The sequence below is a fragment of the Peromyscus californicus genome, unplaced genomic scaffold (genome assembly GCF_007827085.1).
Source record: "Peromyscus californicus insignis strain IS unplaced genomic scaffold, ASM782708v3 Scaffold_20__1_contigs__length_68692818, whole genome shotgun sequence".
NCBI lineage: Eukaryota > Metazoa > Chordata > Mammalia > Rodentia > Cricetidae > Peromyscus > Peromyscus californicus.
In genome coordinates, this window is record NW_026294503.1 from 19,318,909 (window position 1) to 19,335,153 (window position 16,245).

At 42.0% G+C, this 16,245-nt stretch overlaps 1 protein-coding gene across 1 annotated transcript in view; it reads right to left on the reverse strand.

Annotated features, from left to right (window-relative positions):
• Positions 1-480: 480 nt before the first annotated feature.
• Ext1 (exostosin glycosyltransferase 1) overlaps positions 481-16,245 on the reverse strand; it is a 287,921-nt gene continuing 272,156 nt past the window's right edge. Inside the window, exons 9-11 of the mRNA XM_052747806.1 lie at positions 12,809-12,969; positions 10,514-10,685; positions 481-5,413 (exon numbers count right to left, since the gene is read on the reverse strand). Coding sequence (XP_052603766.1) covers positions 5,228-5,413; positions 10,514-10,685; positions 12,809-12,969 — 519 coding nt within the window. The 3' untranslated portion in view covers positions 481-5,227. The remainder of the gene's footprint in view (positions 5,414-10,513; positions 10,686-12,808; positions 12,970-16,245) is intronic.

Here is a 16,245-nt window from a genome sequence, read left to right on the forward strand (position 1 = left end):
CATTCCCGCCACCAAGGTTCCCTGTAGTGGCCCTGAATGGTAGCGACAGCACACCTGGAGAAATACCAGTCTAATAAATAATTTGCCAGCCAGTAATTCATGAGCTTCAGGCAGTAGCTGAAACCAAGTGGGGTAATGGCCACAGCTGTCAGGCTCCAGATGCTCTGGGGGCCCAGTCCTGCCACTTTGTCCCAGCATCCATGTGGAGGAACGCTGTGAACTGGGCACATCACCACCGTTCCCTCTGGCCAACTTCCAACAGTACCAGCTGCAACTGGCCTGGAAGAGGGTTGTTATTGGGTGCTGGGCTGCAGCCAGGCTCTGAGAGTTGGGCCTTCACCCAGCATCCTCAATCGAACCTCATCTGCCTGACTTCCCCAGAACTCCTGTGGAAGCTTTAGGGTTCCCCAAACATCACTTCTTTCTGGAACCAGAATCCTTCTGTACCCAAGAGAAATGATGGAATGAGAAGCACACAGATGAAAAGTCATGTCATTTATTAATAATTTCTTTTTTTTTCTTCTATAAATCTGAAGGAAAAAGTCTTTGGTGACACTCTATAAAACAATCTATCTTGAATGGCGAAACCCAGACAGAAAGTTACACAGGTCAGTGAAGTAAATCAAGATCTATGGCTTTGAAATTTCTTGCACTCTCTCACACACATTAGGACTCAGTTGCACTAAATCATTAGTACTCTGTAACAAATGGGGAAAACACTCCAGAAAAGACCTGTGTTGACACTACAAAAACATTGGCAACATATTAGAAAACTGTCCCAAATGTACATTGTATACAAAATAAGGTTTACTTTTTTTTGTTACAATTTGTCACCTAAAATATTTCCAGTTTTCCATGTCTTTTTTTTTTTCCCTAACCCTCAACTTATCCTATACATTTTTTTTTCTCAGCATAAATATACAAGTTCATTACATGGTAATCAGGTCATTTGCATGGCCCCAATTTTAGTAATAATTACAACTAAAATGAGAGAAATGTATTCCTGTAGAACAGAATGCAATTGCAGAAATCAAATGACCTTTGAGACCTGAAAGGCAAATCATTACAAAAATAGTGTGACTAAAAGGGTAGCTTGACTCGATTTTAAACAAGGGTGAGACTGCCTTTCCAAGGGTTCAGCTTGCTCCTGGATGCTTTCCCACCTATTTTTGTGGGGGTTAGGGAGCAGAAGGCCCATTTGGGGTATCTCATCCATGCTCTTGGTATAGAAAATATTGGTACTTTAGGATACTGACAACTATAATTCCAGCTAAGTAAAAAGAAACAGCATCCTTTGCTTTTGGGAGAGTGAAGAGGAGAGATGGCTTCTTGCCAGAAATCACCTTCACTATCAAAATCAACAGGTTTTCTATTCAGAGCTTCTGGATATTGTTACTAAATTGATGGGGTAAAAAACCTTCTTAGGATGCTCTGTCCCACCTCACCCCTTTTAAAACTAGAAACTTGGAGTCTAGGAATAACTTCATCTCCACATGATGAATTTCACATACTAAGCGAGATGAATTGAATGCAGTTCAATATTCGTGTTTATTCACTGAGAATTTAACCCAAACTAACTTTGTTCCCATCAAGCTTGGGGAAAAAAAATGGAGGTGGCAACAAAAGAGCTTTCTTGGTCACATCTAGTCATCAATGGCAGAAGTATTTTAAAGGCCCTTGTTCATAGTTGTCATAAATGGAAAGTAGGTAAATGAATTAACCTGTCAACTGTAGCTCTGATGTACTGGTTATATGCAGAAGGCAGGAACATTTTTATCTGAGAGTTCCTGGCAAGAGCTGATAGCCTTAAAATTGGAGCTTTTAGAGACCCCTAGGAAAGTAAGACATTTCCAGGTGGAGGAAGCTTGTTCCAGCCCTTACATTCATAACTTATCTTATTCAGCATGAGTCTCATTCAGCTTCTACCCTGATGAGGCTTTCTGCCTCCTCTCCATCTTTCAACGAGTTTGACTAAACTTTAATTAGTTGTTAAATCAAGCACTTTTTTTTATAGCCCATAGGTTTACTCACATCAATCATCTCACCCCTGATTAAATTAAAGTTCAGCAACCTTTATGAAAGGCCACTAGCATAATATTCCTTCAAGTCACCAGGAATTTGAGAACCACCAAAATAAAGGCTAACATAGCCTACTGTAATGAAAAGCAAAAATCATTTTCAAAAGGGAAATTGAAGGACTCCACTGGGATTGATCCTTCTTTGAGCACCATTTAGAACAAGAAGTTAAACTGTAATGCACATTAGATTCCAGGTATGAGATTTTCCTTTCTTCTGAGGCATCATCTCTGAAACATGTGCTGATATGCCTTGGTATACCCACTTCACTATGCTATGTTTTCTGACAAGACTACAAGGATTATTGCATGGATTTTTCTCTATAGTCTCAAGTTTGGGTCATTTTTGTCACTGTCAACAAAAGTGATTGATTATGTTTAACATATAATGTACATGTAAACCTTGATGGCTATATAAATCTTTTCATATAAATACATATCCAGCTTTTTAAAACACTTTGAAGAACACATGTGATAATGTAGAGCTGGAGAAAATGTGTGAAAATCATAAGTGGCTGAGTCCTCACTGGAGTTTCTTCATGCAATTCATTAGATGGTTTGTATTATACTCTCTGCCCTTGGCATCTTACCAACTCCACACATGTTGGCCCACTTCGAGACCCCTGATTATCATTCAAACCAGCTGAGAGATAACGTCTGACATTCTACAGCAATGGCTGTGATTTGTCAACTTGCTGCAATGCAATCTACAACTCTTCCCTAAGAGAATTAAAATTACATCTTGCTGTTGGGCCTCACTGATTTGCTTAGCATTGTTCAATTCCCAGCTGTATATTCCAAATGAGAAAAGAACATGCTAGCTGGCATCCCAGAGAGAATTACTCAAGAGAATGACATCAAATGCAACTGTGGAGATTTAAAGGAGATGAAAAGTGTGTCAGTTCCTGTTCTCATTTGTAATTACTGCACATGTTGCTTGTGGGGACTCTGTGCCCTGTGAGCTCTGTGACAGGTAAACCTAGAAAGGCAGTCCCCCGAATCCACTCGTGGACGTGACTGGTACGATTAGGGACACTGCTTGGCAAGTTTTAAGTTAGCTTGTGGTGGTTTAAAAAAAAAAATGTTACATTCATGTTTGGAAAGGAGAAAGATATGAGTAATACCATTCTAAAAAATTCCACCCTTTAAATACAAATAAGCAAATAGATTCATTGTTCACCCTTTAACATACTGAGAATTGCAGTTCATATGAAAACCTTTGGGAGCATTTTACTGACAGACACAAATATAAGTACTGTGAACCTCAGAATCATATTTGGAGAAAGACTTAAAGATATGTCACATCTATTTAAGGAATGCCCCATGTTTGAAAGCAGGCTAAGGATGGGTTACACTGGATGAGAGAGAAATGCAGAGTGGTATTTGTGGGTCACAAAGCTGCAGACAAACCCCCTCTTTGAGTGGACTTCATAGCCCATGCACCTCTTCACAACATGGCATGTGTGGGCTCTGATTCCTACTCTGCTGTTGGGCAGGCAATGGAGTCATTTCTCAGGACTTCAGCAAACTCCTACACTCATTCTTGTTTACAGAACCCCCTCCAAGATATTAGGATGGTTCCTTTCTCTTCTAGACGTCTACAAAGAAAGGATGGATTGGAGGCCACTGGAGTTATTTGATTTGTACTGACCTCGGCCAGTGCATAGTTCTGATGAACTTTTCTAAGACAAAATCGGAAATGAATATATGAAAAGTAGGAGAGTTCATGGAGGAAAAAGACACTAAAGTGGCTGTAGATTATTCTGCAGTCCCTAATAATCTTTCTATAACTCATCCTCTCTTGGCTCTTTCAAGGAGAAATAGATATTTAATACCACAAGCCTCCATGGTTCACCGGGATGTGCTTCGTGGAGTTGTATGTGCCTGTAGTCTTAATGCTTCACAATCATAAACTTAAGACAGTATTTGTGGGAGTAAAAATATTGTTTTTAACAAGAAGCACAACTAGATTTCTCTCCATGTTTCAAAACTGAAAGAAGTCTACACATTTGTTTCTGGTTAATTTGATTGCCAAGTATTTGCTTAAAACAATGCTTACCGAAACTGGGCTGAGAGTTCCATGGCAAGGGACATCCTCAGTAACTTCCCAGGCATCCTCTTTTTAAACAGTGTATATTTACACAGAATCTCTTTTTTTTCTCAACAGAGCTTTTGCAACTTGAATTTTTTTCACAAACATTAAATCGCTCGTCTTATAAATAATCTGAACTCGTTTTTTTCCTTGGCCTCTAAAGCATAGGGTTTTCCCAGATCATGGCTAGATGGATCAGTGGTTGAGCATACAGGCCAACCACTGGAAGGATTGGGTTTCAGCTGTGGGATCACTATTTCCATAACACACATGCTGGTGGGCTGTTGGTGCCTTGTGCAACATTCCTTAAATCTACTAGTGTTTGCTTGGTACTAATCCCCCCACCCACTCCCATGTAAAAAGATTATCATACTTATAGTATCGCAGACATAAAGTGTTTGGTTAGAACTGCCTACCTGGAGTCAATACTTTCTCTCATGCAGCAACATTTTAGAGACTGAGGGGATCTGAACACCTAAACTGGAAAACAATCTGCACTGGTAAAATTCGAATATGAACCTGTCTTAGTGTATGCCCAGTTCTTTGTTGACACTACGTCAAATAACCGATTTGTGCTTCCCATGTGATCTGTGTCTGTCACCGCAGGAAATGCTGGGTGACTCATGGCCATGGTGTCTGTAGCGAAGGGAGTAGCAGCTTGGAAATATTCACACCCAACACAATTTTGATTAAAGAAAGAACTCTGGTTTTTAATAGTTTTGATCATTAAAAAAGTTTAAACCTGCATAGCAATCATTTCAAAAATAATTATTTAATGTTCCATAATTAAACTGTACACAACCTAGTCGTGGGACACAGAAGCCAGTGAGGCGAATGGAGCCGTCTGGTGCAGTCCCAGGAGCCAGGATTCCAGCTGAGTTCTCATTGGCCTTTGTAACTTGTTGTCATTGTGTTCAGCTAAGTTTTTGTTTTGCTTTTTTGTTTTTGTTTTTGATACTTGGCACAGTCTGGCTCCATCGACGAGCGGATCTGCACTGGGAAGAGAGAGCAGCTGGACTCCGGTCCCATATTCTTCCCTTCTCCTACTCAGTGGGCTTCCTCAAAGCCGTTCAATGTCTCTGTATTTCTTCCTCAGAATTGAGACCTGGTCTTTAAAGAGGACCGGGTCTAGCCTCATCTGAGAGTGGATCAGCGGCATGTAGCCAAACCAGCTGGCAAACGTGTTCATGCAGCTCTGGCGCTGGGCAAAGTGGTCAGGGTCAGCCCAGCGGGAAGCTCGGGATGTCTGCGGAGAAGGAGACAAACAAGGGGGCCAGTGAGAGAAGGCAGAGGGTGAGGCAAGCACCATCCGCTGGACCCAGAAACGGCCAGCAGCAGAGTGTGGGGCCTGGCTGCTGAGCCGATCCATCCACAGAGCTGGCAGAAGGCAGACTCAGGCACACTGACTGACTTACCTTTGCCTGCAGTGTTCTTGAGATGTGGCAACTTCATCAGTGTCCAAACATACCCAATCCTGTGACCCTTTCTGAGCTCCAGAATGAAGTGAAGTGACTAAGGCTTCAGCTTCAGAGGAATGAATGAAGGAGGGACCTTTACCAATGGACTCTCAACTACTACGGTCACTCACTAGCACATTCCTTTTTGTACCTGGGACCAAACGCTATGACTCACAGTGAACTCATTCCTTCAGAGACAGTTTTCTAAATCTTTAAGTAAAATTTCTTTAAACACAGATTTATTGTTATGTATGTATGTGAGACTATGTGTATATGCACATGCATGTGTATGGGTGCCCTTGGAAGCTGGAGTGACAGGAGGTTCTAAGTCATTTGACATGTACGCTGGGAACTGACCTCCGGTTCTCCGCAAGAGAAGCAAGCACTCTTAACTGCTGAGACATCTCTCCAGCCCTCTAAATCCCATTTGTTAACATGGTTGATGTGGAGACATGCATTATCAGAAGTCCCACTATGGATTCACTCTTTTAGCATCAAACTTTCCACCTTGATTAAGTTCCTATCGAATGGCTTGTTAAAAAATACATACATATAACTGAAGAACAAAATGAAGCCTTTCCATGTGACTCATGGCTAGTGCTATTCAGCACATAAGAACTGACATTCCCTTATAGACTGCTCTACTCAGATGACTCCATGAAGCATGAGAGGGACTCAGACACAGTGACAGACACACAGTGTCTATGCCCACAAGACTGACTCTACACTAAAATATTAACATTCTGTTCTTAACCTAACAATTGTCTTTTCAATGCCACTAAATTCCTAAAGATTATTGTTCTAAACATCAGATAGCCTCAGGTGGTATTGCTCATTCAGGAAAAAAAAAAAGTTAGCAAAGTAAAAAAAAAAAAATGGCTACCTTCTTTTTAGTTATACTGTCCCTAAAGCTGGTTAAATATATTTAGACCACATAAATGATTGATACTGACTTAAAAGAAAGCCCCAACAAGTATGTTTTGTTAACAAAGACGAGTTGTTCAATTATGGGATAAAACACACACACACACCCCATAAACATAGATAAATAAGCAAACTGTTTAGTACATTTGTGTGTGTGTTGGAAACATATTTCCATGAAAAGTGCATTTTAGAGGAAGAATCACTAGAGTCACTTAAAACCACAAGTATCAACACGCTTGAAAATCACGATAAACACAAATGTCAAGTTAGCTCTGAGCAGTGGAATCAGAAAACACTACTTGCGAAGTGTTTTCACGAAGCACATTTGAGCCTCACAGCAACCAGGTGGAGGAACTCCCCAAGTCACAGCAGGTTCAAGGAAGTGACAGTTATTTGCTGAAGGCCGGAAAGAGGCAGGAGGAAGGCTCTATTTTTCTAGCATCTGTACTGGGAGAAATCGCGTTCACCAGTCACAGAAAAGCAAATAATTAAAGATAACCAACTGTGTTCCCATTAGAACAGACAGCCTCTAAGGCAGCGGTTATCCACATGTGGGTCACAACCCCCTTGGGGGGTGTCGAATGACCCTTTCACAGGGGCCATCGAAGATCCTTGGAAAACACAGATATTTACATTATGATTCATAATCGTGGCAAAATTACAGTAATGAAGTAGTAACAAAATAACTTTATGGATGGGGGTCGGCACAGCATGAGAAACTGTATTAGAGGGTCAGAGCATTAGGAAGGTTGAGAACCACTGCTCTAAGGTTAATAGGAACTTGTGGACATTTGTGATTGGTCCACTCACGCCAAAGGGCCAATCCCAAACCCAGGCCAAAGTGCTCATATGCAAATGGAAAAACCGTCAAGAACTTGAGCTCATTCTTGATGGATTCCGACCCAATCCGACCCAATCAACACATACTAAAGACAAACAAACAAACAAAAACCTTTCCAATCTAATAAAAGTGTAACCTTAAAGATAATACCCATTTGTTCCATGGACACAAACATTTAGTAACATAATGAGCGTGATGGGAAGACGGGCTCAAATGTACTATACCACCTGGGTACATGGAGATGAATCTAACAGTTTAGATTTGTCTCTAAGATACGTGGATTACTGGAGATGTTCATATAGTACAACTAGGCACATGTATGAAATGGTCACAGAACCAAACCCTAAGATATGACATGCTACTAGCAGTCCACCTTGGACAAGTACACCACCTCAGTGGAGTCTGAAAACTTCGCCTAGCAGTTTGAACAGAATGTTGTGACTTCGTATGTCCTGTGACAAAACATCTGGGCACACAGTCGGCAAAACACAGAGCTTCGCTTTGGTCATAATGATTGGAAAATTCTTGCACATGCCCCTGCCTGTTATTTCAATTGGTACAGGAGGGCAGACCTTTCTTTGCTCAGAAAGAGCAGGTGTTTCTTCATAGCCAGCACTTCCAGTACTGTCTGAAGCTGTGTGTGCTCAGTAAACAGTGAAGGACACTGTATAACTGAAAATCCGGCTAATGTTGCTTTTCTCTTGCTACATGTATTGAATTAAAAAGAAAGCCAGACAAGAAGGTTGCCATAAGAGGTTGCTCAAGTTCCCTTTGCAAAACAGATTTAAAGCTGGCTCCCATTACAAATCCCGAACAACAGAACTGACGCGATCACGGCTTCTTTGGATTTTGGTGGTGGCGCTGTTTTGCTTTGCCTATTTTTTTTTTTTAAAGATATACTGCCCTGGGCTTTGAGTACTGTGTACCTGCCGCTGACCTAGAACTCTCATGGCCTAGAACTTCTGTCTCAGCCTCTCACTGTTAAGAGCTGATTTTAATCATGCTTGGTGCTCCATGATTAAACCTGGGTAAAACTAACAGCTGTATTTACGTTGTTTCATTTCTTTTTGAAAATCACACTTATTTATTGATTTGTGTGTGTGCGCGTGCGCATATGCGCACGCTCGTGTGTAGCAGGGGGTGGAGCATTGGAGCATGTGCTTGCCAAAGCACACACATTAAGGTCAGAAGATACGTTGTAGGAGTTGGTATTTTCTTCTACCATGTAGGTCTGGGGATGGAACTCGGGTCTTCAGCCTTGGTGGGAATTACCTTTACCTGCTGAGTCATCTCATTGCACACCCACCTCCTGTCTCTTTTTATTTATTTGTTTGCTTGCTTGTTTATTTTGAGGCAGGGTCTCCCTTTGTAGCTCACACTCACTATGTAGTTAGGAATGACTTCTGATCTTGTCCCCAAGTGCTGGGATTCTAAGCATGTATGACCATGTCCAGTTTATACAGTGCTGGGCATGGAACTCAGCATGGAACTAAACAGGCACTCTCCCACTTGAGCTACATGCCCAGCCCTCATTTCTTACATGTAGTATTGGCTCTGCCAGAAAAGAATAAAAGGGAACTTCAACTTTTAGATGGGCCTGACACTTGCAATGGGGGTGCCGGAGAATGGCAAGGGAGCCTAGGATTCCATGTTCACTTCTGTATCCAACTTACTGGGGTACTTGTGGCAATACGTTAAAATTTTGAGACCCAGTTTTCCTGCCTATAAATGGGGGAGTTGGGTGATTTTTTCCGTGAAGGTATCTTTATCATGAAAGTTTATGACCCAAAAAGACATTTGGCTTTACGTTAACACTTGCATCAATTTCATGAAAAAGATTTCACCATTTCCTTTTAAAGATGAGCCAAGAGACCTTCAGAAGGTGACTTGCCCATGGCTTGCTTATATACGCTGGTTCTAGAACTGAAAATTGACAATGTGACTTCTAGTATTTCACTCTGATATTTGCTCAACTGAAGAACAACTGCCAGAAAACCATTAAGCGGGTTGCTTGCTCCTGCAGAATCTACAGTAGACTGACATAAATCCTTTGTAGACCTTTAACTCAGCTGTGGACCGAATGCCACGTCTTCTCAGAAAACACTGCTGTGTGATCCTGAGTATGATGATCAGTAAGTGGGTCATCTGGTGAAGTCTGGTTTCATAGAGGCAGAATCCTCAAGAACAGGGTGACACCAGAGAGCTCTCTACCACACGGGGACATGGCAAGCAGATGACCATCTATAAATTTGGAAGCAGTTCCTTGTAGCTAGAGTTTTCCTGCCTGGCCCACAGTCAGGACAAATCTCTCTCACCCGCCAGTCCCAAGCCGCTCAAACCCGATCAAGTAAACACAGAGACTTATATTGGTTACAAACTGTATGGCCGTGGCAGGCTTCTTGCTAACTGTTCTTACAGCTTAAATTAATCCATTTCCATTAATCTATACCTTGCCACATGGCTCGTGGCTTACCGGCATCTACACATGCGGCTTGTCATCATGGCGGCTGGCAGTGTCTCTCCCACCCAGCTTTCCACTTTCCAGTTTTTTCTCCTCCTTGTCCCACCTCTACTTCCTGCCTGGCCACTGACCAATCAGTGATTTATTTATTGACCAATCAGCAACACATTTGACATACAGACCATCCCACAGCAACTAGGAGCTGTTTTTAGCTCTGTTTTAGAATCTTTTTACTCAGGTTTTAGGTGGAAACTCTTGCCAACACGTTGGGCGCCATTTGTAGCTAGAGATTTGTCCTGACTGTGGGCCAGGCAGGAAAACTCTAGCTACAGTTCCTCAATGGGTATTATGACTGCTGACACCTTGATTTGGAACTCCAGGGTTTTTAAAGTAGGAGAAAGAAATGTTTGTAACTTAAGCCTCAAATCCATGTTGTTGTGATACTCGCCCAAAGGGAATAAGACAAACTCTAAGAACATGTCACTGTCATGTCACATTATGGGTTATCTAAGAGCTTTATAGTCTTAATTATCCAAGTGCCAATCATTCCTTCCTTTGGGGCCTTCAGACAGGGCTTATTTTTGTGTTCCTTTAGGACACTCCTAGATAAAGTGGAGAAATACTTATTCGAGCAGCCTGGGGAAGCAAGTTCTTTATTCTTACCTGTCCCATCATTGTCTCCTTATACTGCTTCTTCTGGGTCACTTTGATTGGAGGCAATTTTGTCACAGCGGACACCAGGAAATTCATGAGAATGTCCTCACAATTGGCCAACTGGTCTACCATGTTCTTTAGGCTGGCTGGCAGGTAATGGGAGTACAGGTAGTGATAATATCTGCAAGTGATAAAGGAACGTCTCTCAGTGGGGCTGCATCACATGATGACAGGCAGACTTTAAACACAGTCATTCTCTGAATCCCTAAAGATGCTACTGAATGCATTAATGATGACAGTTATCCCTTCCATGGTACCCACTAGAGGCCCAATAATATTTGCAGGCCTTTAACAAGAAATGCCTCATCTAACCCACATAAGAAATCTATGAGGCAGATGTTATTGCATTATTATCCTTATTTTACAGATGAGGAACCAAAGCACAGAGATCCACTGGGACACAGAGATTGCTTGCCCATCACAACTTAGTATTAGGCTTGGTCAGTTGGAAAGAGAAACTGAAAGCTAAGAGGTTGTTGTGATAATGGAGATGACGATCTTCAGTGCCAGTTTGATGCAATGTAGAAACACCATGGAAACACACCTCTGAGGGCGTGCCTACAAGAATATTTCCTGAGAAGTTGACCACTGCAGGGAAGATGCGCCCTGAATGTGGACAGCACCATCCACGGGCTGGGGACCAAGACTGAATAGAAGGAAGAAAGCGGGTTGAGCACCAGCTTCCATCTCTCTCCGCCTCCTAACTAGAGATGCTTCCCACGCCGGCTGCCATGACTTCCCCGTCGTGATGGACTGCGTTCTCACAATCTGAGAAGCTGAGCCAAGCACGTGGGTGTTGCTTCTTTCTTCTGGGTATTTTATCACTGCCCTGAGCAAAGTGACTGAAGCTGGTGGCCAAGGAATTTACTTACAAATAAGACAAAGCACGTGAGTGAATCAGATTCATTCCTGTGGAGGCAGCAGGAGAAGGGGAAGCCCTGGGATCAAGATTTACTCAGCCAAATGCGTATATTTGGGCATTTCCAGACTTATCCCCAAGATGAGAAGACTCTCTAGTCTCTATTTTGAAATCTAAGGTAAGACTGGTATATTTTCATTAATGATCCAGTAGGAATTTGGAAATGCTAACTATCTACATTCACTCATCTGGCAATTTAACTTGTCTACTGGTTTTTAGGACCAAATTTAAAGACTGCCCATTTTATATCTCTGCCTATGACTTTTTTTTCATAGCCTTTTAGGTGTCTTAACATGCCCAGGGCAAGATTTCCATTTAAAAACAGTTATTTCATCTGTACTATTACCTCTGTTGATGACACTCTAGCCTTCTGGACTTCAAGTTAGAAAATTGGGTAGGCATTAAATTCTGATTAGGTCACGATGCTGAATCAGCGTCAAAATATCCCTACAGTGTGGTCCTTGTTTATAGCACTGTTCACTCCCGGGTCCCGGCAAACCGCCCTTCATCTGCATTTGGTTGACTACTTCCCCCAAGTTCCTCCTCCTCCTTTCACATACTTACTGCCTGTTCTGATTACACCACCCAGAGCGGACCCTGAGGACACAGCCTGAAGTCTGCTCTGTTCAAGGCCATGCACTGACCTACTCACTAGAGGGAACATTAACTTCCGTCTTCTGAGCTCTCAGACCTCTCAGACCTGCTCCCCGACTGCCCCATGGCCACCAATCACATGCCTCTTTTCCATGGTTCTCCATCGTCTCCTCCGGGTGTTTATTCCTGCTATTCCCAATGCCACAACAGCCTTGGCTAACCTTCTCTTGATTCTGCTTGTCTCTGCTTCTCATCTCTACAATGTAGACCATCCTGACCACTCTCCAACCTGCCCCATCTCTGTCATTCCTGCTACTTGACTCTTCATCAGTGTCATGCTGCTGTCCCTGATTTCCCCCATAGCACCTACGTTTCTCTGCTCCTCAGAATATGAGTCCTGCACTGTCAGGGAACTTTTCTGTTTCACTCAATGGTGAACCAAAAATCACCTAGAACAGTGACGTGGATGCTTAGGTATCCACTCCTTATTATTCAGATACCCAGCCTTGCTCTGAGTGTACCTTTATCCCTTGGCTTAACTGAAAATGCTACTCTGCCTTAACATCTAGAAAAGCAATAAGCCAAGAAGATTCATAGCACACATTTGCTACTTCAACAAAAATCAGGCAAGGATACTGACTAATTTTCATTAATGTCATTAACTAGATTTGGCCCTAAGTTCTGTCAGAAATGAATATAACGCATTTCAATGAGAATGTCCAGCTCCTCACTTGTGGTAGATAGCAGCTCCTGTCAACACCATGGAGTAGTCGTTTGTCCATTTGGATGTGTATCCCCACCGCTCCTTAGAGTTATCCCAGAAATGGCTGCGTGCTGGGTACCCCACAATCCTCTCGGGGAAGCTCTGCCATACGGTGAAGGCAAAATCCACCTGCAAGGCCAAGTACAAGCCAAACAAGCAATCAACACTGTGAACAAATGTCAACAAAACATTACCTCCCCCTGCTAACTCACAATGCGGAATCCCACGACTGTTTCAAAACATTAATTCTCCATATTCATCAGCAAATTAAACTGACTGCTTGACATTTTGTCCTGTAATTATGCACATTTTTAATGTTTCCTATGGAAGAAACTTAAGATTAGTACAGAAAAGAGAGAGAGAGAGAGAGAGAGAGAGAGAGAGAGAGAGAGAGAGAGAGAGAGAGAGAGACTTGTCCTTTAGAAATCCCAGTTTGTTCAAGTTAAAAAAACAAAAAGCATTGCTTCCCTCTCCCCAATGCCAAAGGCACACGTGGCCACTGATTCACAGGAAGCACGGCAGCATCTGCTTTGTAAATAAGAACAGATTCCCTGTGTGCATCCAGGGACTGCAACACGGCACGGCACGCACCGTAACCAGCACCTATCAAAGCCCAAGAGCCTAAAATGAAAGCATCCTCTTCAGGGACAAGTTTCTGTGAAGAGTACAACTTTCAACAGGGACACGGAGAAGACATCACAAAGAACACACACCAGGTTTGTCAGGCCTGAAGATACAGGATGCTAGTGACACCAGAAGGACAGCCACCGTGAAGTCACTGAGAAAAAGTGGGGACAAGGCCAAGTTAAAACAAAAACCCCACAAGATCCTTTTAAAGAAGAGGCAGGAGAGTGCCTCCCTACTGTTTATAGGAAACCAAAGCTGGGACTTCAGAACCCAGTCTAAGCTAAACACATAGAGCTACCAAGTTATCTCTTTTTAAATCTGCAGGCTCCCTTAAGATCCTCTGGTGAATCGGGAATAAAAATAAAACAACAGAAAAGTAAAAGTAAATGATACATTTGTGATCATATAACGCTTCTGATAGGAAGGTTTATAAGGCCTTATGCGCTGTAACTCAGATTGTCCTTACAAGAACCCTGTGAGGTAGATACTTATATATTCTTCATAAAAGGGAAAACTAAGACATATGAAGGACCAGATAATTTGTCTACACTAATCTCTTCTTGGCAAGCAGTGCAAATGGAAATCTACAACTATTTCAAGTCCTTTACTGTGGTAATGGCTGAGGGACTGAATGCTAATGGTAAGTCCTAGTCCTGTCGTCCAAGATGGTCAAAAAGACCCACTAACTACTCAGAACAGCCAAAAGACGAAAACAGTGGAATTTTTATGAACTAATGAAGGTGACTATATAATATAAGGGTCACCCAGTTACTGAAAAGACTACCCAGGTTAGGTTCTTAAGGTCCCTGGTTAGATATAAGCAGATTTCAAGGCTACTGGGATGGGCCCCTCCTTCACATGCAACGGTTTGAAAAAACAAGATTTGAAGCTTAGGGACTTAGATTACTGGTCAAAAGAATGGGATCTGAGTCCTATCTCTGGCCCTGGGGAAAGACTGGACATTCTGTGCTCCAGGGATCAGCAGGTGTCTGTCTATTCAGAGGCTTTCTGGAAAAGAACATGGACGTACCACTACCCCTTCTTTAAGAACAAATCCAAATGGATCTGTCAATCATCTGGACAGGAAAACATCCTCTAGGCAGTTGCCTCTTTTAGAAACCCTAAGTAGGATATGGCCTATGAACACATGTAGGTCAGTACAAGGGTCCCTCTTGCTACTGTCCACTCTCACTGTGGGGATGTTTTCCTCTACAATGGTGCCCCTGGGCCTTTTCCACTCCCAGCCTTGAGAACGTCTTATGCTATTCTATAATAATCTCGGCTTCTCTTTACACTATACTCTGTGTCTCATCTAATTCTTTCCTTGGAGATGAAGGACCGGGAGCAGAGAAGCAGCCAGAGTGAGGTCCTGGCAACAGTAAAACAATGTGGCTGGAATTCAATTACATTGCACTATGTAAGGGAAATCAGGCTAGAAGGGCCATGCAGGATACACTTCCCCAAATATGAGATGTCCTGGATGTGGCAAATCACCGACACAGAAGACAGTGCTTGTCCAAGATGGGGAAGCACAACTTAAAACACGTACAAAGACTCCTTAATTATACATAATTATATAATAAATATATATATAATATTATATAGTAATATATAATATTATATAATAAAAATACTGGAAAAAGTCAGAAGTGACAATAACTGTACATTCTGTAAATGAATTAAACCACTAAATTTCAAAGTTTAAACTGGTTCACTTTATAATATATGAATTAGCATTTACTTTAGTAAAATAAGTTTTAAAATGGAGTGAATAAGCCTAGATCACTATTTCCCAAGCTTTTTTTCCCCGATTCTCATACCACCCATTCAACTAGGTAGGTAACATTTCTCTTAAACTGATTACTCTATTTTCTTCTTTTTAAATTAGTCTCATCTTAGGTAAAAATGTCAGGGAAATCCTAGGATTGATTATTGACTATGTTATTTTCAAGGAAACATTAAAGCAAAAAGGTAATTGTTAAAATGAATATTCTACATAACACATCTTTTTGGAAACACTGGCCCAGAACATTAATTTATTTTATTTATTACACTTATTTATTTGAGTCGAGTGGGGAGATACACACGTGCCCCAGTGTGTTTTATTTGATTGGGTGCGGTGAGGGGACATGGGACACAGTGTGCACATGTGGAGGTCAGAAGAAACCCTCACAGTCAGTTCTCTCCTTCCGTCATGTGAGGTTTAACTGAGGTTGTGAGGCACCTTACCCACTGAGCCATTTTACTTGCCTCAGGAAGTTTTTAAAATAAAATTTTTATCTCCAAATTCATCAGTCAGCCTTAATGAGAAGTCACTCTCATTGTAAACAGCCCTACATTCAAGTTTACATGAAACTTCAGTTTGATGCCTGACATTCTGATCTATGCCAAAGACTTCATGATTCCTATGTAGTCAGAGGTTTTCTAACATAAAGAACAATGGATAACATGTGTGCCAATGTGACCCCCCCAAAAAAAAGTTAGGAAGGCATAGGAAGATCAGGTCTGTGTGGGCCAGTGAGGACATTTCAATATGTGACCACCATTTGAGTGCCCTCTTCTGTGGGTGGCCACTGTTCAATCCACTGAGCTCCTGAACAGACAGCAACTATGGAGGAAGAATGTGCCCGTGCCTTTTCTTAACCATTTTTAAACTTTAATGTGTGTGTGGTGGTGGGGTGTATATGTCACAGCACATGTGTGGAGGTCAGAGAACAATTTTCAGGAGCTGGTTTTCCCGCTACCTCTCTGAGGCTGGGTCTCTCTTGTTTCTGCCAC